The sequence below is a fragment of the Opisthocomus hoazin genome, chromosome 1, assembly GCF_030867145.1.
Source record: "Opisthocomus hoazin isolate bOpiHoa1 chromosome 1, bOpiHoa1.hap1, whole genome shotgun sequence".
Lineage (NCBI taxonomy): Eukaryota > Metazoa > Chordata > Aves > Opisthocomiformes > Opisthocomidae > Opisthocomus > Opisthocomus hoazin.
In genome coordinates this window covers 104,577,989-104,604,293 of record NC_134414.1, presented here as the reverse complement: position 1 = coordinate 104,604,293, position 26,305 = coordinate 104,577,989, and the positions used below count along the sequence as shown (strand labels likewise).

The 26,305-nt window shown below is 43.4% G+C and overlaps 1 protein-coding gene across 5 annotated transcripts in view; it reads right to left on the bottom strand.

Moving 5' to 3' along the window:
• Positions 1-20,175, bottom strand: part of DSCAM (DS cell adhesion molecule) — a 509,926-nt gene extending 489,751 nt beyond the window's left edge. For 3 of the 5 annotated variants that reach the window (XM_075431726.1, XM_075431754.1, XM_075431763.1), the window contains exon 1: positions 20,109-20,175. In XM_075431726.1, coding sequence (XP_075287841.1) covers positions 20,109-20,175 — 67 coding nt within the window. Of the gene's footprint in view, positions 1-7,379; positions 7,451-7,515; positions 7,544-20,108 lie in introns of those variants that run through there. The other 2 variants (XM_075431749.1, XM_075431732.1) reach the window with 2 other exon arrangements.
• Between the last annotated feature and the right edge of the window lie 6,130 nt (positions 20,176-26,305).

The following is a 26,305-nucleotide window of genomic DNA, read 5'->3' as shown; positions in this document are numbered from 1 at the left end:
ACTGACTTTATGCATTCACAATATTTTCCCCAAAGATATCAGAAGGTAATACTGTAAAAAACATACACACACAAAAAAAAAAAACCCAACAAAAAACACCCTTTTCAAAACACCCAAAAAAACACCAAAAAACCCCCTAAACCCACAATAATTTCTGAAAGAAAAAACAATAATTCAAGAGAAATAACAAGATCCAGAGCTTGCATTTTATGCATCACCTTTCCAATCTGGAAAAAACAACCAGCTAGCATTTTGGTGCACTCAGATGCTACCCTGTGACTTGTGCAGTCCAGTACACACTGTAACAACAACATATGGGTTCCTCCATATTCTTCCATACATCAGCTAGCCTCCTCTGTTGGCTTAAACAAGATCCACATGTCAAAGACTTACTTTTGATATCTGAACTCTATACTAACTACTAAACCTCTAGGAAACTCTACTGAACAACAACATATTGTCATGGAGCAGAACTGAAAACACACCAGGGGTTTTAAACTCTTTCTTCCGAGATAGTTTCCATCAAGTCTCTTAATTCTGCAGCACCTATAAACTGGGGCCACGGAGGGCTGCCACTCTAACAGGCTGAGAGACCAAACACCCTTCATGTGCAGGCTTAGCATAAGCCACTCATTTGCAAAACCACATGGGAGGATTTCACGCCAACAGGTATTTATATAGACAGAGCAGCCCTCCAGCCTTGTCTATAGAATCACTGTGAGTAGATTATGTAGATACTATTCACAGCTACAGTGCAGCATAGTTATATTCCAGTTGTACTGAAAGATCTCTGGTCCTTTCAAGAACCACGTTTCTGATATTCTTAAAACTTCAGAGGGCTCCCCAAAATTTACTCCAAATATTACTTTAGAAGGCAGCAAGTTACTAAGAATAATTTTTAGTCTAGTACAAACATAAATCTTAAACCATAAGACTTCTGCATGGGATTACTCTGTAATTAATTGGAAGAAAATAGCATCAGTATACTTGGACGGCAAAGCAAGTGTCAGATTTTCCATACACAGTAGCTTTTAAGCTATTACCAGCTGTATAGCTTTACATACACGTGTGTGTATAAATATATACATATATATATATAAAACCTCAGAAGGAACTATATCCCTAACACACTAGATGAAGAGCCACATGAGCAGGATAACTGGTCTTCAGCCCACATGGTGGTGTGCGCATAGGGGCTTTGAATGTTAACCAGGCAAAAAATTTCTCAGGTGCTCCTTGTGTGTATCTTCATCTGCCACATCAACATGCAGCTGGCTGCTATTTTCAGACATGCTCTCAGGCTGACCCGTGGCCCATGCTCCTGCGCTCATGCAGGGTCTGTCCTTCTGGAAGCTTCAGCAGAGGCACATCAGCGATTCAGCTCGGGTCGCTGGGCTGCTCTCTCCCTCAACTACTATGAAGCTCCAGGGAGGCTGGTGTTTAGCATGGAGGTGACTCCCTTTCTCAGAGCCTTTGCATTTAAAAATGGCTTTCTATAAATAGGATTGCTGGCTCACTCTTAAATCTTACTCCCTGCCTTCTAAGTAAAAATATCTTAAATAGGGATATTGGGAAGACTTGTTAATCTCTGCCTTCCTGTCTGTCCATCCATTTGCTTTTCTTTCTTTATTTCCCTCAGTATGTATCATAAAATTTATGGCCCACTCCACTATGAAAAGTATATATCAATATACCCTAGTTTCTCCTTTTCTGATGAGTAATCCCATGTCCTAATGGAAAAAAAAATACTTATGAGGTAATAAGAATTTTTTGTGAATGGCAGTATAAAAAGAAAAAGCAATGGCAAGAAAAGCCCACAGTACCAACAAGTGCCTAAAGAATCTGTGGCTTGTTCTTAAAGAGGTTCTGTTCAGTGCTCTGAAATATTGTGCTGTGAAAGGCTCTTATGAGATACCTCCCATCTTATGTGATTTTATTTTTGAAAATGCCAATTGTTTGATGCAATGTTTTTAAAAGACAGGCAGGTGAAGACTGAGGAAACAGGGTTTCCTTTGAAGAATAACATAATTTGAAATCTTTGTGTCATTGATTTCATAACAGGTTAAAGGAAAAGGAAGCGTTGATTAAGAAGGATTGTGAAATATCTCAAACCATATTGTGAAACAAGTAATTTAACTGCATACACCTACACATTCACCTTGAAATAACTAAGTATTCTGATCTACAAGCCCCTACTGCTTAAATGGATTCTTTTAGTACTTTCAAAGTTTCAATGACTCAAAAGAAAGAACTTCTTTTAAAAAAAAATCAAATAATTGTACCTTAGAATAATTAAGCTCAGTATCATGTTTTTTCTGCATTCTCTAAATTTTAAAGTGAAAGATGGAATTAATGTCTTTCCCACTAGAAATCCAAAAGAGTCCCAGACTGAGAGATTGACAAATGGCATGCTCCAATCAAAATCAAAGGTTAAATGAGTGGCACATTCAAACTGACTTTGATCCTATGCACATCTTAACTTCTTAACTAGAGTAAACTCTGGGGGGAAAGGAAAGAGCTCCATCTATTTTGCTCCCCAATCCCCCTCCCCCCCCCAAGATGTTTAGCTTAATTGCTTTTTGGTTTTTTTTGTCACTTCAATGTTTATTAAATAGATGAAGGAGATTATTTCCTCAACCCAAACATCCCCCGCATCTGAGAGAGAAGCATATTTGTTAAGACACTCCAAAGCAAAAACACAAAAATTTGAGGTCCAAACCAGCAGCTCCTGTAACCAGCACCTTGCACAGTTCATGACCTGGAGGAACTTTCTGGATGAGGTACTCCTCAAAGCCCACAAGGTTTTCCCAAATAATTTGATTTATTGGTATATGATGTGACAAAAGTTTACTCAAGGGCAAACAAAATTAAAGCCATCTTCTAAACTTTTCCAGATGCAGCCACACTGAACACAACCCCAGTGCGGAGCTGCAAGCCATTTAACAGGGCTGACAGGTTTGTTTTCACCGTTGGTGAAAACCAACTTCACTTCGAGCCGTTACCAATGATACCTTCGCTGTCACCCACGTCCCTTACTCGGTGCCACAGAGAGAAGACGCAGCGGCCACTGGCCACGAAGTTCAGTGACCACAGACAGAAAAGCACGTTCAGAGATGCCTCCTTTGGGCACCGCCTGCTCCCACGGCTTTCGGGTCGCACTGCCGGACTCGCGTGGTGTGCTACCCGCTAGTGTTGCGTGGCACGGGAGCCACGCAGGCAGCACGCGCGCTGCCCACACCGGGGTGAGGAACAGCAGCCGGGGAGCCCCGCAGCCCGGGCGTGGGATGCCCTGAGCTGGGTAGGGATGCTCCTCCGGGAATGGGAACGGAGATCTCCAGATCGCTCCAACTGCCAAGCTATAGCAGTTTTTTCTCAGCTTGGCACTTGGCAATTAATTAATGGCTACTGATAGTCTCAGTAACACCAGATTAAAAACACCACCAGCCGTACCGTGCCATCCACAAACATACACCAAGCAAAATGCTTTCACGTGCATTAAATGTCTAAGCTAAGGATTCGGCTACATAGTTCCGGCCAATCTACGCACGTATTACACAACATGTTTCTACAAAGACAGCCATTCCCTCTTTTCCTTAAACGTTTCATCTCCGACACAGAGAGTCACCATTTTCTTTGGAAAGTGTCATTAGTAGCACCGTTGCTATCACTATTCGTTCACCAGCCTAACCCTTGCTCCCAGTTCAGGGTGCTCCTTCTCAGTCTTCTAATATGCTGCTAAAATACATATTGATAGTTAAAGGGCAGGGAAAGGATTCAAACAGGAAATAATTTTAATGGAAATTTATTTTTAGTGTCATCTGTGCTGCATAGGGTGCCTCCTGATGCTCCATTGATTTCAGCAGAATATCCATGGACAACGGGCACATAAGAAACGCAGCCAGAGAGAAGCCTGCAAATGGGTTCAGCATATCAACACCAGAGACTAAATGATACTGAAAAATACTCGTTTCTGAAAACAGCATCCTAATTCTGAACTAACCTTATCACAGTAATTACAATAGAGATATAACATTTTTGAAGAAGGCCATTCCCCCCTCACAGCCCCCCCCTACCTTCCCCTCCTTCTCTCCCTGTCATTAGCAAAATGCCCCCTTACTGATAACGGCCAGGCTAGAGTAGACTTTCACTGTTCATTTTACATGCCTGCTTCTGGAATACTTCAGTATAGTAACATGGAAGGTAGTACAGATATAGTAACCCTGAAGGTAACTCAAAAGTGTTGCTCAGGGTTGTAACCGCATGACTCAGGCTTTCAAAGCGGTGAATTTAGCTGCATAGCTCCCACTGATGTCTGTATCATCCCACGCACTTACTAAGGCTGCAATGCATTTATGGTTAATGGTTACCTGTATTTTTAAGAAACAGCAATGAGCATTTAAAGCCATTACAAAATCTAAAAACTTCTACCAAGTATTTGGGAAGGTTTTGTTTCAGGCTTCAGAAATACTAATTGGATGTAACAGCATGTCAGTATTTTATTGTCCCCAGAAGGAAGCTATTTCACAAACATAAAGCCTACCCAGCAACACTGTTCATAACTAATTTGACAAAATATATTTGTGCTGAGTGAGTGTAGGGAAATATGGGGGCCAATCTTGCTGTTGTTATTCGGATGATTTCCATTATCTTCAGCAGAAATTTAGTCCAAGATGACAACTACAGGGTTAAACCAATAATATGTGGGCTTATTTTTTAAGCTATTTCTCGTCTCAAAAAGAAAACAACCCACCCAAAAACCCCAAAAACAACAATAACAACAAAAGGAACATAAACAATATTATACGTTTTAAAGTTAAAATTGGAATGAGATGTGACACATAACTGAAAACCACTGACACACGTGCTTGTGTTTTAAGTAAATGTAGTATGGTTCCATAAGGGGTTCAGAAAAGGCAATGGCAGAAGCCAAGCAACCTTCAACATCCTGGCCCCCCCCTCCCCCAATATAGTCATAAAAGAACACTGCATCTCACACAAAGGAGTTCAGATATAGTTATAGACAGAATAATGAAAATAAAAGTGTATGTGACATATCTATTTATATATGCAGTCATTTCCTTCAAAGAGATATGTATCAGATATGACACGGCATTAAAATCTGAAGTCCTTTAAAAATATTCTTTTCCGACTCTTGACTCTGATACGATAGGCCGAATAAGTGTTCCTAACAAACAAAACCAGGTTGTTCAGTGTTAACATGAAGGGAGGTGCCATTTTTAAAAATTTCCTTTAAAAAGATCCTAAATACATATGCATTTTGACATCAAGTATGATGTCAAAACCAAATACACTTCTTCTGTTGCAAAGAAGCATTGAACCATCCACTATGTATTTCTACAATGCTTTCATCTTAAAATTTTCCCATACACAAAACCATTTTCTTTTAATAATCTCGATTCACAAACATACAGATGTTGCTGTGTGGCAGTACAGAATCTATGCAGATGCATCCATCATGTACATGTTACACTATTAAAACTAGAAAAATCTTGGGGATACAAATTCATGTTTGACTGTGATCCAAAAACACACGGATACTGAAAGTGAAATTGCTACTGACTTCACAGACCAAGGAATAAATGAAAGTGGTTTTCATAGCATTTCAACCTCAAAAAGCAAAAATCATTCTGTTCTTCAAAAATCCCTGGAAGCGGTACTAACTAGTTTAGAACATAAAATTTATAGCACCAGTACAGCAAATCAAAATATATGCTTCTTGTAAAAAAAAAAAAAAAAAAAGAAAACATAAGATTTCTGGACAGAAACAGAGTTCTTTCCTATACAAATCTAGTTTTAAATGAATAGCACCAGTAAGAACGTATACTTTCAGGCTGATTCTGCCTGTCTTAGTAACAGCAGATCTCTGCCTGCGAGGTATATGGCTGAAGAGGATGGAAAGAAAGGCAAAGAACAGCCTGTCAAAAATAAATAAACAAATAAATAAATTCTTAATGTTGGAACTTTCTGCAGTTGTCTTACTGCTAGAAGAAACACAAAATTTTAAAGTTTTAAAGCTTGGGGGTTTTCAATCATCTTGTGTTCTGCAGTGGTCAGAAGATGAAAACATTTTCAGCTAGCCCTAAATACACACGTAAGATTCACCTCCTGATTTATGATCCATCTGGCTGTTCACACTGGGCTGGCCATGCCTGTCAATGTATTTTTTCTCATCCAGTGTATACTGAAGTAGATGTGCAGGCACCCTCATCCAGCATTCATTCCTCACCCTCTGCTAGAGGTTCAATTATCTGTATCTTCCAGGAAAATCTCACACTTTGCCCTGTGCTCCTCTCACATTCATTCAACACGGGACGCATTTTCCTATTCTACCTGCTTTGCCTGTTTTGAGAATTGTGTGTTTAATCTTTCCATTTAACTGTCAGGACGTAATGCATTACAGGCAATGCTACGTTCTCATGCCTGAGAAGAAGGAGGCAATGGAATAGAACAGCTGGAATTCCGGACTAGAGCATAATTTGTTTTCTGTCCTTAAAGCTGCAATGCTAATATGCATTTTAATAAAAGTTATGCACTTTAAACATATTTTCACATGACACTGTTTTCATTCACATATATCTAAACGTTCCAAAATGCCTCCATCCACTATTAAAAAATCCATAAGCTACAGTAAATGTTTGTCAGTTAAAGAGTTTGCAGAATGAAGAGGAAAAAAAAAAAAAGGAACAGGTTAACCCTTAATCTATCTCCGTTCTAGTCGCCCCTTCCTAACTTTATAAATGACTGAAAGTCTTCAACATTTTCAGATGATGTAATGCTTATCCGTGCATATTTTTACATAAATGAGTGAGGAAAAAAAAAATACAGAGCAGGTATCTCTTTAGTGAAATGATGAAAGGCAAATGATTTTAAAATACTACTTCTTAAACATATAAAAAAATAATTGTTAGGTGAAAGCACAGGAAGACTGGAAAAGAACCCCAACCGTAAAAGCAAGCAATATCTCAATGCAAACGCTTAGGATGACAGCCCTTCAGATTATCCCCATGCCCTCCGACGGATTTTTACGGCACTTCGCAAAATTCTGTACTTTTCCAGCGACGAAAGAAAGCAAGAAAGAAAAAAAGAAAGAAAAAGCACCTCTCTCCCTGCCTCCCCGAGCACTGTCTTATTCCGAGCGCGGCAGGCACCGGGTAACGCGGCTAGGTTACGGGCTGTCACTCCGCTAGGTAAGCGAGTTTAAAGGATTACAGAGCAATTTCGCCCTTCTCCCCGCGGCCGCTGGCAGCCGGCGCGACGCGCGGAGCACAAAAGGCACAACCGCGACCCGCTCCCCGTCCCGGGGGGGTGATGGGGGGGGACAGGGGGAAGGAGCCCCGCGGGGGGCCGGCAGCGCTCACCATGCGAGATGCTGTGGAGCAAGGCGACGGCCAACATCCACATGCCCCCGCCGCTCCCCCGCTCCCCGCTCCGGGCTCGCCCTCGCCCGCCGCGCCCGCGGCCACGGCCGGGCCGGAGCTGCCAGGCAGCGCGCACCGGGGCCGGGTCCCGGGGGTCCGGCGGCCGCCGCCTCTCGTCCCTCGGCTGCTGGGAGCCCGCGGGGCCGCTCGTCCGCGCAGCGAGCGCTCAGCCCCGCCTGCAGCCCCGCGGCTCCGCCGACGCTCGCCGCCCGGCTCTCGGGCGGGGGAAGAGGCGGCCGGCGGCGGGGGCGGGGGGCGGGGGCGCGGCGCCCAGGTGCGTCCCCGGCTCGGGGAGGCGCCCGCGGGGCGGCGGCGGCGGCGGGGCCGCGGCTGGCGAAATCCTCCGGCGCGGGCACAGGAGCATCCCCGGCCGCGGCCAGCCCCGAGCCGCGGCCAGCCGGCCCCTCACACGCCTCCCCTCGGCCCGGCGGCGGGCGGGCGGGCGGGCGGCCGCCCTGGCGCGTCGCCCCCCTCCCCTCCCCTCCGTCCCCTCCCCTCCTGCCGTCCCCTCCCCTCCCGCGGCTCCAACCGCGCCGGTCCCGCCGCTGACCGCCCTTGCCTCCCGGCGCGGCGGACGGGAGCCTTAACCCCGGCCCTCCGCGGTCTGAAAGCACCACCGAGGCTCCAGGGTGGAAAAAACCGAGACCAATGGAAGGCGGCAGCGGAATCTCCTGCCTCCCAGTAGTTGGCTGGACTGCGCCCGTTTGGCATCAGCTGAGTTGTATGTGACTAATGCCTTGACAAGTCGTGGGGGGGGACTGGAGGAGGGGGCCCTTCTGGAAGGTCACAGCCCAGACAGGCAAGAGCATCTAATCATTGACTAGGAAACTGAACGAAGAAAATATGTATCTATATATGTATCTACATCTCCCAGTGCTTACACAGCTCCTCATGCTGTTTGGCCTTTCACGTATTTCTTTTTCTGTGGTAACAATTTTTTCCCCCCCCCGGTAGCAAAAGAGTAAATTGCAGTCGCTCTAACTAAAACCAATTTCTGCATCTATTCTCTCTTCACATCTATGATGTGAAGGTTGGTCTAAAAAGGAAAAGAAAAAAGAAAGAGAAAAGGAAAAATACTAAATGAAGACAGCTGAAAAAAAATCAATATTATGAAATGCATAACAGCATTAGGGCCACTCTGAATTTAAGCTGTAAGATGAAAAGCAAACACAACAAAGCAATAAGGAATCTCAACCTGCAGAATCCCCAGTGTGTTACTGAACAGGATCACTTCACATTGGGGGTCTTCACAGGAAAATATTTTTTTTTTCAAATTGCTTTATAGCACCAGACATTGCCATGCTGCCAACGCTCAGTCTCGCGTGCTGTAATGAAACTCAAGAAAGGATGTCCCCCAAAAAGACACTGGGATGGACATGCACAGAAAGCTCAGCAGCACAGCTGGACAGAGAAGAATGTCTGTCTGGAGATGTTTCTATAGCCATACAGAACAGACCAAAATGCGCTTCGGAAGCATTGTACAAGGCCCTTCATTCTAATTCCTGAGAAAGCCGAAGTCACAACTGAAGCACAGCGAATGCCATCACACACACGCTTAGGTCCCTGCATCCCATTTTGTCTGGGATATCAGCCAGGAGACATCGAAGCCCTGAAGTGAAAGTAAGAGAGATGAGACTAATATTGGGCAGGGACTAGCTGCTCATGTTTGCCCTTAAGAAAAAGATGTGGGTAACCGGGGAAGCTGTACAGTGGAAAACAGCGTCTGATGCCATTGAAGGAAAATTAAAGAGAGAAGTACAAATGTCTTGACGGGGGGGAATAAAGGAATTTTCCTTTTATTTGGCGTGAAGTTCTGTTAGAAATGACAATACTTTAATCTCTTTGTTTAGAAGAGAGCTAGTGACTAGCAGAAATGTTTAAGTGTTCTTTTGAGAGCATTTCGGAGAAGTTCATGACAGATTTGTTCAGGCAGCTCTTTCAGAATTGCTTTGTTTCCGATTTTGAAGCCCAAAATATGTTTGAGGCTGAAGAGATACAATGCTATAGCACATAGAATAAATGTACTGTGTTCTTATTCATTTCTACCTCCTTTACGCATCTGCGCAACTCTGGTAGCCCTTGACAAATTTCAGTTTCATTGAAAGAAGTCTTCAGCAAGTTTCTGTACATTTCAGTTTATGTAAAACAACAACAGCGGATGCAGACTGAAAGAGTAAGTCTTTAATTTGTTCTTCTGTGTCACTGAAAGGCAAGGGACCAACTTTCAGCGGATATATAACCTTTTTTAGCAACAGTCAGCCAGCTAGGCAGCGTAATCATGGTCCTAAACTAAGTTTAAGGAAGGGAGGGGAAGGCAGGACAGAATTTTGCATGAAAGCAGGGTTCACTGGTTCTGCTGCTCAGGCGATAACTTGACTGAAATCTAAAAACAATCTGTCAAAGTGGAGAAACAAGACTGCATCATAACTTCCACACAGACTACATGAAATCGGTCAGAACGCTGCTTTGCAAGTCTGAAAAATCAAGAATGACCAGGCTTCAACTGCAATCAAGGCTACTTAAGGTCATCAACCAAGGAGAATCCCTTTTTATGCTTTTTTGGTTTTTTTTATTAAAATTGAATGTTCTAGATTAAGTGGCTGGAAATTATTTAATTCTTTCTAAAACAAATTCAATTATTCTCCAGCAAGATATCTCAATTAGAGTTTGCATGTAAGTATATGTTCTCTGTAAAAAAAATCCCATGCAACTATGACTGTAACTGTCATTAAAGGCCAAAAATCTTAAAACAAGCTTAAACTAAGTTCTTAAACTTGGTTTAGATCTTGTACTGGTGGACTGCATCAGGTTGATCATACTTGCTTTCTGCAGCTACCACACAAAGTCTAGGAGGAAGATCTCTTGAAGTTAACTGAGGTATGGCAACAGTACACATCGGCTGACGATCACCCTAAATGTATCTCAAATGCTTAGCATTTCAGATTACTTTATCCTGCAGGAAGCACAAGGAGACTTCTGTATCAGGACCTCACTGAAACCCCGATGCATTTGAGTCACCCGATTCCAACAGAGCACCTAGAACATCAATATACTTTCTGACAGTTCTGCCCACACAAATTCAAGTTGTCCCCTGAGCATGAAGTACGGACAGAAGCACCACTAGTACGATCAGTCTGACAGCAATCCGTCTAGCTACCAGCTTTCAGCTGAGCACACACAGAAGGCGTTAAATGGCAAGGTCTGCAAACCAATTTTGCAATGCGTGTACTCATAGTCACTCACATTAAGTGAGCTGACACACAAGAAACGACCTCAGCAGACCAATACACCCAATAAAAGGTGGATGCAAAGTGCCTTCGTGAAAATTATGTTAACAATAGTCCAACTGGTTCACATTCCCATATTGGAAGATGATGTATCTGGTCTATAACTTCAGTCTTGCAGGAAAATTATTTTTTGAAAGAAGATAAAATGGCCTGTCTACAATAAGTCTGCATTGATTTGGACTGTAAAAAAGCAGGGAATCTTCCAAGGAGAGACTGGGCTGGGAGCAGCAGCGGTAATTGGTTCTATTCAGATTATGGATGATTTCATAGGCTTTGGGCTTTAGGGAACTGAGTCAAATATCTGCCATTGAAGCATTTAGCTGTTCAAACAGAGGCCTTCATTGTCATTCAGGATGCAAAAATCTCATTTGCAATTTCAGCTTTGAAAATGGTTTAAAAAGTACCTGAGGGAAGAAAGAATGGGAGGGAAGCAGAGAGGAAGTGAAGAGAAAGTGTGGAGAGAGAGGAAGTTCTCAACAGTCAGAAGATCCGGGGAAAAAAAATAATAAAAAATGAACATGCATGAAACCAGAATCTAAATGACTGATCAGTCTAGTTTCTGGATGAGATGATACCTTGGCTCAGTCATCCCTCAGTTTCCAATCATTCTGTGTCTCCTCATTACTGATCACTTTCCTTGACTGTAGTCTTCTTGACTATGTTCTTTCAGCGTAGTTATCTGAAAGATGTATGTTGGTTATTAGTTTGTAGACTAGGTAAAGATAACTCCTAGGGCCTATCATCTAAGTAAACTAACTTCAGTTGTAAATTTGATTTCTATTTTAATAAGATTTAACAATATATTCAGTTCTACTGAGAAGGGAGTTGTAGTCCCAGTTAGCTTAAAAACAAAACCAAAGCAGAAGCATACCATCCTGAGATAATCACAGCAAAGAAACAAAACCTGAAACATTTCAGTGAGAACTTATTTTTCCCCCCTGTTAATGAACATGTGCAAAGGGGAGTCATGCAAAGCATTTGTGCATATTTGGCTGAAATAAATGCCAGTTCAAAGCATTCAGATCTCAAGTCTTCTAAATCAAATATTTTCAATCTTCTTTCTGAATCAAACTGTTTAAAGCTGAAGATGACAAATTTGAACAACTTTTACCCAAATTTTCAGGAAAACTAAAGCTTTGCCACGGTAGCCATGATGGAGGAAGATAAACTCAAAGAGGGATAAAGGGGTCAGGGGTTAAGAAGGGAAGAGAATCAGAAGTGTGAAGGTTTTTCAGTAGTTTCCATCAGTGTGGAAACAGGAGAATCAAAAGCCTTGCGAGAACAGGTTTTGCTCACAAGACTTCATGCCCGATTTGGTACTAGAAAGATTCAGATAAATGTTGAATGCTTGTCAAAACCAATCGCTAAACCTTCTGATATTCACTGGCTACCAAGCTTAATGCTTATATCTATAAGCTGAGAGTTAGGCATTTTTATCAGAACAAGCCGCAAAAATTAAATAATTTCCATGAGACACTTAAGAATTTAAAAGCAATTCCTAGTTCTGTAAGTATCGTTATGAAGATATGAGTTGAAATGCTCTGTTTATTACTATGAAGCTGGGAATACTCAAGATGGACAAACAAACTCTAAACATCTGCATGTAATTACTTGTAAAAGCATCTATATTACTGATACCTATCTAGTCCACCCCCAAAACACAAGGGAGGAAGTATAATTTGCTTCCTATACTTCATTTTAAGCCATTGACTACTCTAAGCTGATAATGTGCAAGAGTATATCTGGCAAAAAATGTGCTCTCTCGCATGACCTGTCCTTGCAGTATACACACAATTAACCATTCAGTCTTGATATGCTCATGAATTAAAGCAGCAGCTTTCACAACAGTGTAGATGGCTTAACACACACTAAGTTTGGAAGAAAAAACCTGAGATTTTTTTTTTCCCCAGCCTGAAGTTACTCTTTTCTTCTGCAGCTCCTGGGGTTTCAGTAACACCCAGAAGACATGAACAAGCTAGCTTACCCCATCAGGTGGTTCTGTGAGCACAGAATCAGTGGAAAAAAGAATTTTCTCTGCATGCTTGGTCAGAAGACTGAAGACCTAAGTGGATTCTCAGATGTCTATTAATTTTTCCAATGGTTTCAAGAATTTGGAGCGGGATTAGTCTCTCTCTCTCATCTGTCCACGTGAATGTTTATACACTTATACACACGTAAACACTATGACTTAACTATATTTTACTTACACTCACCTAACAAATTGATTGAAACTGACCAGCAGGTTCAAAAGTTACTAGAGAGAAGGAAGAAAGGAGCTGCCAAACACATTTCTTAGAAAACCATGTTAGAGTATGGCATGGAAAAATCCAGTCTGTGGGAAGGATTTCAAAGCCCTGTGTATGATTCATGTTTTCTTGAGAAAATACTAGATTTTTCTATTTAAAACAACATCATCAAAACATAGGGCAGTGATTTTTTTTTTTCAGTGCCTCAGATTTATTTTTGCATTGCAGCTTGCAAACAAACAGAAAAAGTAAGATTCTTGCCTGTTTAAACAACTGACAGTCAACTAAATGAAAAATATTCCCTTTCAGAGCGGAGAAGCCAGGAGAAAAAATTTTTTAATTTTCATATCTTCATACAGGCAGGTTTATTTCTATCATAGAAAAGACTGGGAAGGGGACCATGCAAAATAGTTAAAGATGAAGGCTAGGAACACAGCACACAACATATCAGACAACTGTCTTGGGTGAAAATCTTGGCTTGCAGAAGGGCGGAAAGGCATCTCTTGGTGCCAATTGGTTCTCGTAAGAGAAAGTAGCATAACATGACATACAGGCATTACAGCACTGAATATATTTATTTTAAAGTCTCCAAATAAAAATGAACTAAACCCCTTTATGTGTCTGATGTGTGTATAAAGACAAGAGAAGACATTAAAGACCACAGCATTAAATGACTTTAATGTCAAGATATGATGGAATGAATTACATATATTGAATTCATAGGCATAGCTATGCCACATAGCACATATCATAATGTTGTACCATGAAAAGGCTGAGTCAAGAGTACCATTTTATTTCTAGATTTGATTCTCCATTATTTGGATTCGGAGTCAGAGCCTTTTAAGACAAGACCTAGGAATACTCTGGGTTTCCATACGGGCATGTATATATATACATAGTTGCTTCTCATAAAAAAAAAGGGGGGGGGGGAAGGAAATTTGAAGTAATATCACAGCTTCAGCAAGGCATTTTTTGAAAAATGACTGATTGTTTCAAAGCTCTGCAGACCTCTCTTTAATAATTGTTATAGTGCTATCCATTAGGTACTGTAATTCTGTGAGAAGAAGGTTACCCCTGGTCCTGAGCCAAATTCTGCTCTCCGTTACCTGCCCAGGATGCCCGTGGCTTACACAGAATAGCAACCACATAAACAAAAGAAGAATTGAACTATTGGGAGCCAACATCCCCTGACCAGGGTCAACAGGCAGAAGGCACCAGGAAAGAGCAGAGCTCGCTACGCCTCAGACGACAGACCTCTGTATTCTCATCTTCCTCGCGTGGCTCCCACCTGCTTCCAAGCACTGATGAAGAGGCAGTATCTCTCTCTGCTTGCAGGTTGCTGGGAGCACATATGAGCATGGCTCTTACCGATGCCGGTGCAAAGGAGGGGGCCGGGGGGGAGCAGCAGAACCGCAGAGCAGTGGTGGAGCAAGGAGGCCAGGTTGCCAAGCAACAGCCTACCGCGGGGGGGGGGCGTTAAAACGGGGAGAGGAGACAGATATAAATTGCATTTGCTCATGTGGGGCAACGGTAGCCCTTCCATCTGCTTTTCTTCCTGCTTCCGTGGAGTTACAGGCATCGATTTTGCAAGAGGATTTGGCCACAAGCATTTCTTGCATCACGAGCTCCAGTCGGCTCCTCAAGGAGGTTGCAACAGGGAGAATCGTAAGGAATACTTCCTTTGCCAACTTGTTGTCATGGATAATACAGCAAGAACAGCAGCAGGCTGTCGCAGGTTCTCCAGACAGCCTGGCCCCAAAACTCGAGAATACAAAGTAAAACCAGACCTTTCCCATTCACACATCTGCATCAGTGATGTTCCTTCTGGTACACCACATTGGCCTTGGAGAGAAACATACGTAGCGTACAGCAGATCTTCTTCCTTCACATCCTATAGACTATCTATGTGTCAAGCACAGCCTCTGTATTATTTCCATATAAACCTCCTGTTCCTGTTCTGTGAGGCCATAAATATTTGACAGTATGGCGTCAGAGGAGCAGACCTTCACAAAAGCTTTAGGCAAGAGGTATTCTGGTGAAGAGGGACCAATAAGGAGAGGGGATGGAATGTACAAAACCAAAAAAACTCCTGACAACTAATGGGGCCAGTCTACACATACTGCAGAGACTTTCCCAGAGCTTGACCTCAGGGATCCCAAGTCTCTCTCCGCAAGGACGACCCACCACTAAGCCAGCTTCTCATTGTCAGGCACTACATCACAGCTTGCACCAAATCTGGCAACTGGTTCCAGTTGCAAAGCCTTGCAGTGCTCTGCCTCTTCCCTGGTTCAACTGGATGTTTTCAGGTGTAGTCACAAAAATTACTTGTGATCCCCCTCTTTTGTTAACCCTTTCTTGCCTGCCCACACTTTATACACATTATCAAATATCACCAAGAAACCATGTGCTTACACACCACTGTACAAATAATTTTGACTCCATAATACATTTTCAGTAACCTAGCATTGTTCATATTTACAGACAAAGGATATAGAAAACTATGAACGAAATTGCATTTGCATCTACTTTTGAGCACAGAACATATATTTTGCTGATGCAAAGTGTTCACAGAGAGACATTTTTCATGCTTTACAAGTCATGAAGTCATCCAGAGAAATACAAAAGGTTATAAAGCAGACACCTCTCTTTCTCTCTCTCTCTCTCAGACAGGCGTCTAAGTCCCCTTTAACAGTCAAAACAGAGGAGTAAGGGCATTTAAGAGATGATTTCTCTCGTCTTAAAGTGATTGTCCAAAGTAGAACAGAAATTGTACCCTGGAAGTCCCTGTTCCTCTCCCTCCATTTATTAGGTGGATAAGCTAAAGTGACTCGCACCATAAATACTTCAAGCGAGATGAGCAATGTCCATAGCAGCCAACTGTTGCAGAGTTTTTAAATAGCAGCAAGCCCACAGGCAGGATTTGAAGGCAGCTAATGGAGAACTTCTCTTTTGGGGAAGATATTCTTATACAAAATCAGAAAAGTACTTGACTTTAAGCCTGGCAAACAAACAGAACATGATATACTGATTGGAGATGGAAAGTGACTCCAGGTGCTTCACGGGAGAAGTTTAGTAGGGTAGTGTTATGAAGGAGTTCAGCAGTAGAGGAGAGCAACTTGAGACCCAGAAGCAGTGAGATATCCTGTCCAGTGAAGGCTTTCACGGTAACGTGGAAGGCTGGGTAAACACAAGTGACAGCAGTATGTTGGATTGGTACCAAAGCAGAAAAATCACAGTTGTCATGTCATAACTGGTGAATACATTGGGAGTACTGGGTACCAGTTCTGGGCTCCTCAGTCCAAGAAACATGCAGATATACTGCAGTGAGTCTAGTGAAGGATCACAAAGATGGTTAAGGGACTGGAAAATCTGATGCATGAGGAAAGGATGAGAGAGATGGGACTATTCAGCCTAGCGAAGAGAAGGTTCAATGGGATCATAATCATGCATAAAAATACCTAGTGGGATGGTATAAAGAAGACATAGCTGGACTCTTCACAGTGGTATCCAGTGAACAGACAATAGGCAATAGACACAAACAGAAAATGAGACCCTCCATGCATACAGAAGATTTTATATATGAATATAAAGATATATCTGTACACAAAAATTCTTTATTTTTTGAGTGACGGTGATCTAACAATGGCACAGGTTGCTCAGAGTTTGTGGAGTCTCTATCCCTGGAGGTGTTCAAAATCTGACAGGACACAGTCCTGAGCAACCATTTGCAGTAGCTAACTGCTCTGGGCAGCAGGGTTGGACTAGACCTCCCAAGGTCAACCTCATGGATTCTGTGGCAAAACCACTGACTTTATTCTCCCCAGAGAAGCTGACCTGGGTCCAGCACAGACTGGTGGTGTGGTACTTTTGGTTCATTTTCCTTGGAGGTTTGTTTTGTAGTTCAGTGGTGGGTGGGTTGTTTATTTGTTGTTTTTTGGGGTTTTTTGGTTGGGTTTTTTTTGGTTTTGTTTTTGATTTTTTTTTTTAAACACAGCCACCTGTCACAAGTGGTCTTTTCACCACCACCACTTATTTTTAGATAATGGTGGTTTACTTAAAAAGCCTGTGTTTACTAATAGTTACCACAGGTGGGTTTTGTTTGAGTTTAAGTGCTTATAAAGTGACTGCTACTAAGTAAACAGCATGAATATCATCTCTTTGCAAGAGACATAACGGGCAAGTAAAAAGAGCTTGCATGCCTTACCTGGAAAAGACTGCAGTTTAGTGGAGTGGGAAGTAAGCTGAAATGCATTTTCTCCACTAGTCTGGAACAGTTCTGCCAAAACTACAGATAAATAAATCCCCACATGCCACCCCACACGTTGAGATAGAGAGGCGGCGTGCAGGCCACAGTCATATGGAGGGGAGGACTTTGGTGTTTGACACCCACCACAGAACGCCAATGTTTGCCTCCAGAGCAAGTAGAGATGCCCATTTTATACATCCTGTTTTATACACAGTGATCACATGTGATTCATCTCTTCCTTAAGCAGACTATTTCCTCTCTCCCCACCTTATATTCCTCTCACACAGAATTCCTTCCCTCTTCTGTCACTTCTGTCGTATATATCTGGATCCTGTCTGTTTCTGCTGTCTCTTTCTTTGAAATGATACGACCAGAACACAATGGGCTTTAAGCATTTTTTAGCTGAATGTTGAGCTAGAAGTCTTAAGAAGATACACCTGTCTTGCATAACATCTCCTGTCTTTTCTACACAGCAATGCTGAGAGAATAACTTCTCACTATTTTGGTTTCCCTGCTTTTGCCCAAGACATGAATACAAGAAACAAAGATATGCTTAATTAGTTACAAATCAACAAATGGCTCAAGAAGGTCTTCTACCATAATAGGTTTATTTTTAAAAGTAACCCAAAGAAAATGCTAGATTCTGAGGCAAGAAAATATTCCTTGGGGGCAACATATGCATCAATACTACATATGATATGATACAAAACAAGTATTTAATTTCATTCAGCTGAATGCTGTATTGTTTTCCTGATCTGCTAGTCCACATTTCAGTTGCTGTTGCAAAGGCATTTCAAAGCTGATTCACTGAATTTCAGTAACTTTCATACTTAGGTATGTGTTTAAGGCTGATCAGAGAATTAATTGACAAAGTATCTCCTTTTCAAAAAGAGCTGAATTCAGTATGTTTGAAACATTCTGCTGTATAAGTTCAAAATTTCAATAGTTTCTTGACTAGCACATTCAAATTACAGTAACAAAATTATAGTTTGAGAATAAGAAAACTATAGCAATTTGGGGTTTTTTTTTCATATAAAGGTTGGGCTTACTGTCCATTTAGAACTGAAGAATATTATAGCATGTTAACATTTGTCATTAAATTCAATTTCCAGTTTCCAAATAGTTTTAATTCACATGCAAAGATCTTCATCTAGCACTGTAAGGATAGGTTTTCTAAGTTTTGTTTCTGTATTTAGATTTTCTTCTGGATACCTACAATAAGAAGTCTGGTGATCTCACTTTAAGCCCAAAAAGCTAATTATCATAGACCACGGCACATACAAATCTGCACTCGGAGTTGTCAAAAGTGATCAGCAGTTGTTTCAGGTCGTGACTGATGGGAATTAGCAAAGCTTTGTGGGAAAATGGCAAAATGCCTACATGTATACATCCAGCTGAAGTGTTATAGACTTTTCACATAAATAATAATCAGATTCCCCCAAATAAGCTTTATAAGGTATTGAGGTGGGGGGGGGAAGTGGGAGAGATTGCATTAGTCTTTGGTGGCTAATATCAGGAGATGAATTCTCAAGAAGTCAATACTTAGAATTACTTCTTAATCATGTAATAGAATTTTCCTCCATGCCTTGGAAGTCTGCCCCAATCATTTCTCGTACCCAATATATTTCCACGAGTGCAATAAATATTTTTAAACCCTATTTCTAAAGTCAGTTTCTTGGGAGATACACTTATACAAGGATTAATAGGAAACTGTTAGATAGAAACCACCAGAAACAACACGTACAGCTACCACACGTAACCTTTTCAACATGTAAGAAACCTTTTCAACACGTTAGCAAACTAAGACCTTCCGAATACCGCACACGCTAGTTTTCTTTCCTATGCAGGGTGGTAAACAGCACAGAGTTAGCGATTTCTTCTGTTCCGCTGTTTCAGAAGAACCTGTTCTTTGGCAAGACTGTGGAGGGGGGGGAAGCGGGTAGGGGAAGGAAACGTCCTTCGTGCCTCCCCGCCGCGAAGGCTGTTCTGATGTTTGTAGGAACAGCCTTAAGTTACGGGCTGTCACTCCGCTAGGTAAGCGAGTTTAAAGGATTACAGAGCAATTTCGCCCTTCTCCCCGCGGCCGCTGGCAGCCGGCGCGACGCGCGGAGCACAAAAGGCACAACCGCGACCCGCTCCCCGTCCCGGGGGGGTGATGGGGGGGGACAGGGGGAAGGAGCCCCGCGGGGGGCCGGCAGCGCTCACCATGCGAGATGCTGTGGAGCAAGGCGACGGCCAACATCCACATGCCCCCGCCGCTCCCCCGCTCCCCGCTCCGGGCTCGCCCTCGCCCGCGGCCACGGCCGGGCCGGAGCTGCCAGGCAGCGCGCACCGGGGCCGGGTCCCGGGGGTCCGGCGGCCGCCGCCTCTCGTCCCTCGGCTGCTGGGAGCCCGCGGGGCCGCTCGTCCGCGCAGCGAGCGCTCAGCCCCGCGGCTCCGCCGACGCTCGCCGCCCGGCTCTCGGGCGGGGGAAGAGGCGGCCGGCGGCGGGGGCGGGGGGCGGGGGCGCGGCGCCCAGGTGCGTCCCCGGCTCGGGGAGGCGCCCGCGGGGCGGCGGCGGCGGCGGGGCCGCGGCTGGCGAAATCCTCCGGCGCGGGCACAGGAGCATCCCCGGCCGCGGCCAGCCCCGAGCCGCGGCCAGCCGGCCCCTCACACGCCTCCCCTCGGCCCGGCGGCGGGCGGGCGGCCGCCCTGGCGCGTCGCCCCCCTCCCCTCCCCTCCGTCCCCTCCCCTCCCGCGGCTCCAACCGCGCCGGTCCCGCCGCTGACCGCCCTTGCCTCCCGGCGCGGCAGACGGGAGCCTTAACCCCGGCCCTCCGCGGTCTGAAAGCACCACCGAGGCTCCGCAGCGGGAGGAAAGCGGGACCAGAAGGAAGAAAAACGATTGCAACCTGTCTTACGGCAGCGCGTTAGTACCAGCAGTGCCAGCTGCAGGTGCGCAGCGAGCGCACCCTTCATCGTGCGGGACGCGCTCCAGACGGCGCTCGGGAGGGACCGGCGGGGAAGAGCGTGAGGCTGGGTTATGTATGGGACAGCGCTTACTTGCTTTTAAGGACGTTTGATCAGCCAGACAAAACCGTAGTTTTGAAGGAGGCACCCTGACTATCGGCCTTTCTTACCTGAGATATCCTTGCTGAGTTGTAAATCTTTTCAATGAATGGGCTAGCTTAATTTCCCACTTATATGTGAGTCAGCGAAAGGGTGTTTTAGAGCTTTCCAGAACGTGATGTTTTCTCCTGACAGGTGACAGGGCTAGTCTGGCTTGAGATCTAGACCACAGGTCCTAGACCTGGAACCTGCAGACGTTTAGCTCATTCTCCGTGTGGGAAAAGTGAAACATCCCCTCTCTAGCTGCTCTGGAAGCTGAGCGGCAGGTTAAGGTAGAGGGATGTTAAAGGTGATTTTCTCTGCAAGGGAGCTGTAGTCACATGGGCAGCAAAGCAGAAACAGGCCTTTAAGGTGGACTCAAACTGAAAATGGGGATGGGTCTTGGGAACATCATGATATGCAGAAGAGTCTGTATGAAAGACTACCTGAAGCAGTTATATACGTAGCTGAACAAGAGACTGTGATAAAGGCAATAAAGCAATGAAGTAACGGCAACAAAAATAGATGGATGATGTAGTACTTGAAAAGATGAATAAGGCAAGATAGCAGATGTAAAGTTCCTGAGGCTTTTAAAGTATGGAATTAGTTATTGTTTTAACCTTTAGACCGGCAAGGAAAATTATCTTCTGGGATAAATTTTGCAAGAAAAGGGGTCAGTACACGTACACTTGGATGGCCAGAGACCAAGCTCTTGCAGTGACAGAAATGCCTGCAGTGGAGAACAGGACACATGATGTGGTTATGGAGGGGGGGGGAAGGCACATCATACTTGTATTGAGTAAAAAGCAGCAAGCTCTGGATGTGTGAGGTGCGCATGAGAGAGTTGTTAAAAGCAGATTCCAAAGTATGGCTCAGAGTGGCTTTCAGGTTGCAAATGTTGTTGGCAGTGATAGAGAAAGGGGAGGGAAATTAGAGACAATTGAAAAGATGGAAATGTTCTTGGTGTCATTATGATTAGCTTCTCAACAATATATTTAGACACAGAGCTAAATGATTTATATATACTCTCTATACATGTCATGGATATATCTGACAGGATTTGGGTAGCACGGGGCTGCACAGTGCCCTGTATGGGAGGAGACCAGGGAGTGCCCGTGCTGGTGACAGCTGGGTCTGCTTGCCCATCGTGCACCAACACTGCAGCCAGTTGGAGCAGCTTGAGGTTCCGTCTCTTCAGCCAGGTTTAAGAAAGGGTGGTAACAGCTGGGGCAGGACACTCGAGAAAGGAGGTGCAGGACACACAAAAGGAGACACCAGGAGAGGTACGCCTCTGAGGATGCTGTGGCCTCTGGATAAGCCACGCCAGGGCAGGGACGCCTCTGAGGGGACTGCAGCCCATGGACGAATTCATGCTAGAGCAGAGGAAATGAGTAATAAGGAAGGAGCTGTGAAAGAGAAGAGTGAGAAACAAGAGTGGCAAACAAACCCTGCTGCACACTGACCCCAGCCTCCTGCACTGCGCATCGCGTCACCGAAGGGACTGAGCGTAACCTTCAGCAAAACCAGGGGAGAGGTAGGAAGCAAGAGGACAGCTCTCTGCACTGAACTTGGGCCTTGGGAAGGGGAGGAAAGGTGTTTCCCTAAGTGCTTGTTTAATTGATTGTCTTCTTTGTTTCTCAATACCCAAATCGGTAATTAAAAGTTTATTTTCATTGACAATAAATTAAACTTGGTGGAATTCCCTGAGTCGAGTCTTTCTCTGATGATGTATTAGTAGCCCTGCAAACAAATGTAATGCCTCATAATACCTGCTAAAGAACTGTTGGAAAAAGCAGAAGAAAAGGGAAAGAAAAATCATCAATTTTCAAATTAAGGCAAACTGCAAAAACACTGAATTAATTATTTGCAAGATTCTAAACATGGACTTGGCTTCTTCTTGATTTTTACATAAATTAGATAAACAAAAATATCAGCAAGCCTTCTATAGAAGAATACTATTTTCTCAAAAAGAAATAATGATCAGTTGTGAGACAAATATTCTCCTCTTGATTTCAAATTATTAAAATTTCTTCTTAAACCAGCAAAGGGAAAAAAACTTGTCAGACGGTTTCGTTGTTTCTTCTTCTATTAAATACTTTTGCTGTTGATTTCCTATTTGTATAATTTGGAAGTTCTGCTGCAAATGCTTTCATGCAGACAAGTAATGAACATCTAGGAATGTATTTTAAAGCTAAAACATGATGACTCTGCACAGGTTTTTTTTTAATAAGAGGATTCTTCCAAGTTGACACTGTTTTTGTGCCCACCCTTTTTACTAGGGGAGACTTCCCAGTGGTCTTTGCTGATGCACAGTCTGACCACACAATAAGCATTCTTGAAAACCTCATGCTGATTGAGTAACATCTGAATATGTGGAATCCAGTCGCACAAGCAGTGCTTTGGGCTTCCTCAGGGTGGGTAGACAATAGTCATACCTCTGTTATGAAGACACGTGATCCAGACCTTTCCTCCTGACTTATCTTAGCTACTTCTGTTGCCTTCTCAGAACTACGTCTCGACTCTTGACAAACTTTCATGCATTTATCTTCCACAGCATCCCTGTGAGTTTGAAGTGAGTTGTTATTCATATATCAAAGAAGAACTGAAGCACAGGAAAGCCAAGGGCTAATCCACTAAGAGATCCACGTATTGAAATAGTATTGCAAAAGCCAAATTTTAAGCGGGCTCATGCATATGGGAACTCACAACCTTATGCAGTACCCAGTGTCCTGGTACTTCATATAGAAGAGTTAGGTACTGCAGAATGAGACTCGAGGAAAACAAGCAGAGAGGCATGTCAACTGATGGGAAACACTTGGAAGGGAGGTGCCCTAAAATTCACCTGACAGTGGCCCAGAGGTTCTTATTGGCTGAGTGCTGACACCACATCAGTCCTCTCTAGGAAAAGCAGAAGAGGAGTCAATTGACTCCTCCACTTGTTCTACACCCAAAAGAGAGAGAGATGGGTTCAAACCACTCTCTCACAAATATTTAAAAAAAGTTCGACCCTAGTTACCCTCTCTTCCTCATGGTAGTCCTCTTGCCTAGGAGACTTACACCCTGCTCCTTTTTTTTTTTCCAAAGTAGTATTTTTCCATACTTTCTTCACACAGCAAGATCAAGGGCAACATAAAAGAAGTCATATAAAGCCATAGTAGCCTCATCTTTGAGACAAAAGAGTTGGAGCCCTTCTCCAAAGCAAGCAGGGATGCCCTGGAACATGGATCTCCCACTTTCAAAGCTAGCGCTCTCAGTAGTTGAGTATTGGGTGACAAATGGGGGCGGGAGGAAGGACTCTTCCTCTACTCCATTTCCATACTTCTGTTGGCAGAGGTGCAGCAGACTAGCATGTGCTGGGGAGCAAGTCAGGGTTTTCATGTCTCCAGCACCCTCAAGACATGAGCATCTTCATGTATGCTCTGGGGCAAGAAAAGCCAGGAGGTGACTGTAGAAACATCTACTCCTTCAGTGATACTCTGCTGCTGAAAATTTTTTTGCATAAAAAAGTAGAGCAAGATACATAATAACTTGAGAATTTATAGCGACTCTTCCATTCTCTGTGATTTTCTAAACATAATTTTCAATGTCTAATTCATGAAAACCTGCTTGTAGTTTGTTCTCAAGTCCTTCTGTCGTCTGCCTAGCACTTTCTTTTTTTGTGAAGGTATCCAAGTCATTACAAATGCAAGTACAACTATATATATCTCTCTAATACTATATATATCATTATGGAGATAATTGTAAGAGATAACATTATGAAGAATTTTATGAAAGATCTTATCTTCATGTGAAAGCTATCTGAATACCTTACCAAGGGTAACTGGGAATCAGTTTTGCCCTCTGTAAATACTTAAAATTACCTCAATCTTCCCTTCAGGTTGGATCAACAACATGCACTACTGTTATCTCTGGAATTCTCAGTTCTAAATCTACACATGTTAAAAGAATGAAATGTGAGCAGCAGGAAGGGGGAGAAGAAAGAAGACAACAGCGAAAGAAGGATAGTACATACCCAGCTAACTCCTCCCAGTGTCTGTATGTATTACAACACATTCTAGTTGTCCCCAGGATCCTTTCTCGCAAATATTTATGCCATAATTCCTGGATTCAAGTCCTCTTCAGATGGATAGGAACATCTGAAACCTGTAGCCAGCTGGAACAAAAGCTAATTCAGTTGGCGAACAACGCCACTTCCCATCCCCAAACAAGCATAATTTCAGCAACGATGTTGATGCTCATGCTCAATGCTGTCATCTTTCCTCCTCTCCCTAGAGCATCTGGGTCTAGCTAAAAGTGTCTGAGCATGTGACAAGTTATGTCAGGGTCTCTCCTCACATCCAGGCCAGCTGAAGTTCCAAACAGTCTCATATTAAGCCCTGATGTCCCACATTCAGAAAAAAACCACAATTGCACAGATGATAAAACACAATCTCGCCAACAGCTTCTAACTAAACATGCAAAAGGAGCAGGTGTAATTTCGGAAAGACCTGAGTTATAGATATGAACAGCAAGTGGCAGGTGTACACTCTCAATCAGGGATGCTGACATAATTTCTGCCAAATCTTCCAGTTGTTTTCCTCCATCTTCATCAGACAGAGGATCCGCAAGCTGGCATTTATCCAAGCCCCAGCCTCACTCAGGCTCCAACCAAAGCACTCATTCTAAGTATCAGAGCTGTACTAGATGAACACCAAAGCTAGGTGTTGTAAGTAAGCTTAAGGTAGCGCAGCCTGTGCTTTTTCTTTTAACTCGCCACCTCAGATGCCTTAGCTGCACATTAAATGCACGGGGTTGGGGGATCGCTTCAGCCCTGTGAATTCTCATGAAGCAGAGCCTCAGGACAGGTGGGCAACTGCATCGTACCATTCCCTACAATGCCACAAAGCAGCAACGTGATATTTTGCTAGCACTTCCTAAAATAATAAATAAATAAGGCTGCATCAGCTGTACCAAACTGGGCCAAGAAGTCTAAAAAATACCCAGAGCTGAACAAAAAACCCCCACTGGCATCACTGACCACTCCTGATATACTACCTGACCACTGCTGATACACACAGCTCAGTTTCAGACTTTACCCAAGCCTGAAACAGAACAACCAGTGTCTTCTGTAGTGCTATCACTGACATGGGAAGGTTATCTCAGACCAGGCAACATTAGGTGTTTTGTCACAAAGAACAGCTGCTGAGGTGCTATTACTGTTGTAAATTAAAGTGCGGAGTTGACTTTCTGAGTATGCCTCAGCTCCAATTCCCTTTATCTTCTCAGAGAATTCCTCAGGTTTTCAGAGCCATGTCTTACCACAGTTAATGTGTGGAAAAGGGAAAGATTCAAAAATAGGGCGAGACATTTTGGACAGAAGACAGTTTCCTGAGCAGATGTTTCAATAAAAGTTTCCTTTAAAAAAGGCAGGCCTCATTCTCCTGAAATAAAATGCTATCTGTATCAACTAAGAGCAGATCTAGAGTGTTTTATAGTGATTCTCAGCAACTGGAAACAGTAGGTGGTACCGATTAGGAAACAATAGGATTGAACTTCTAATTTTGTTTGGCATGGGAATAACCCTGAATAAATCTGCTTTCTCTCCATAGAGGCAAAGCTCAAGACAGTGCTGTATGTGGGGAACCCTTCACTGGGGTCAGTTGTTTCATGTTCTTGTTTCATATTAACAAAATCAACATGTGAAGATTCCACTTAACAATAGCTCAGTAATAAGTTGTTGATGGATCAGCAACAGATTCATGAATTAGGTCTGCTTTTCTTAATGTTACCTTTTTACAGTGATGCTGTTAGTGTGCAAAGTTTTTTGGAGGAGTACAAAGGATTTTGGATTACTCGGAGAACACACTTCTCCACAGACAAATTGCATTTGGGCTTCTATTTCAGCTCCCTCTGCCCTCGCCACCCTGGTAATGCCCTATAGCTAGGAGGGATGTGAGCAAATTGGCTCTTGGTCAGGTGGCTGCAGAAGTACTAAACTCTTTAGTAGACAGGCATCTCAAAC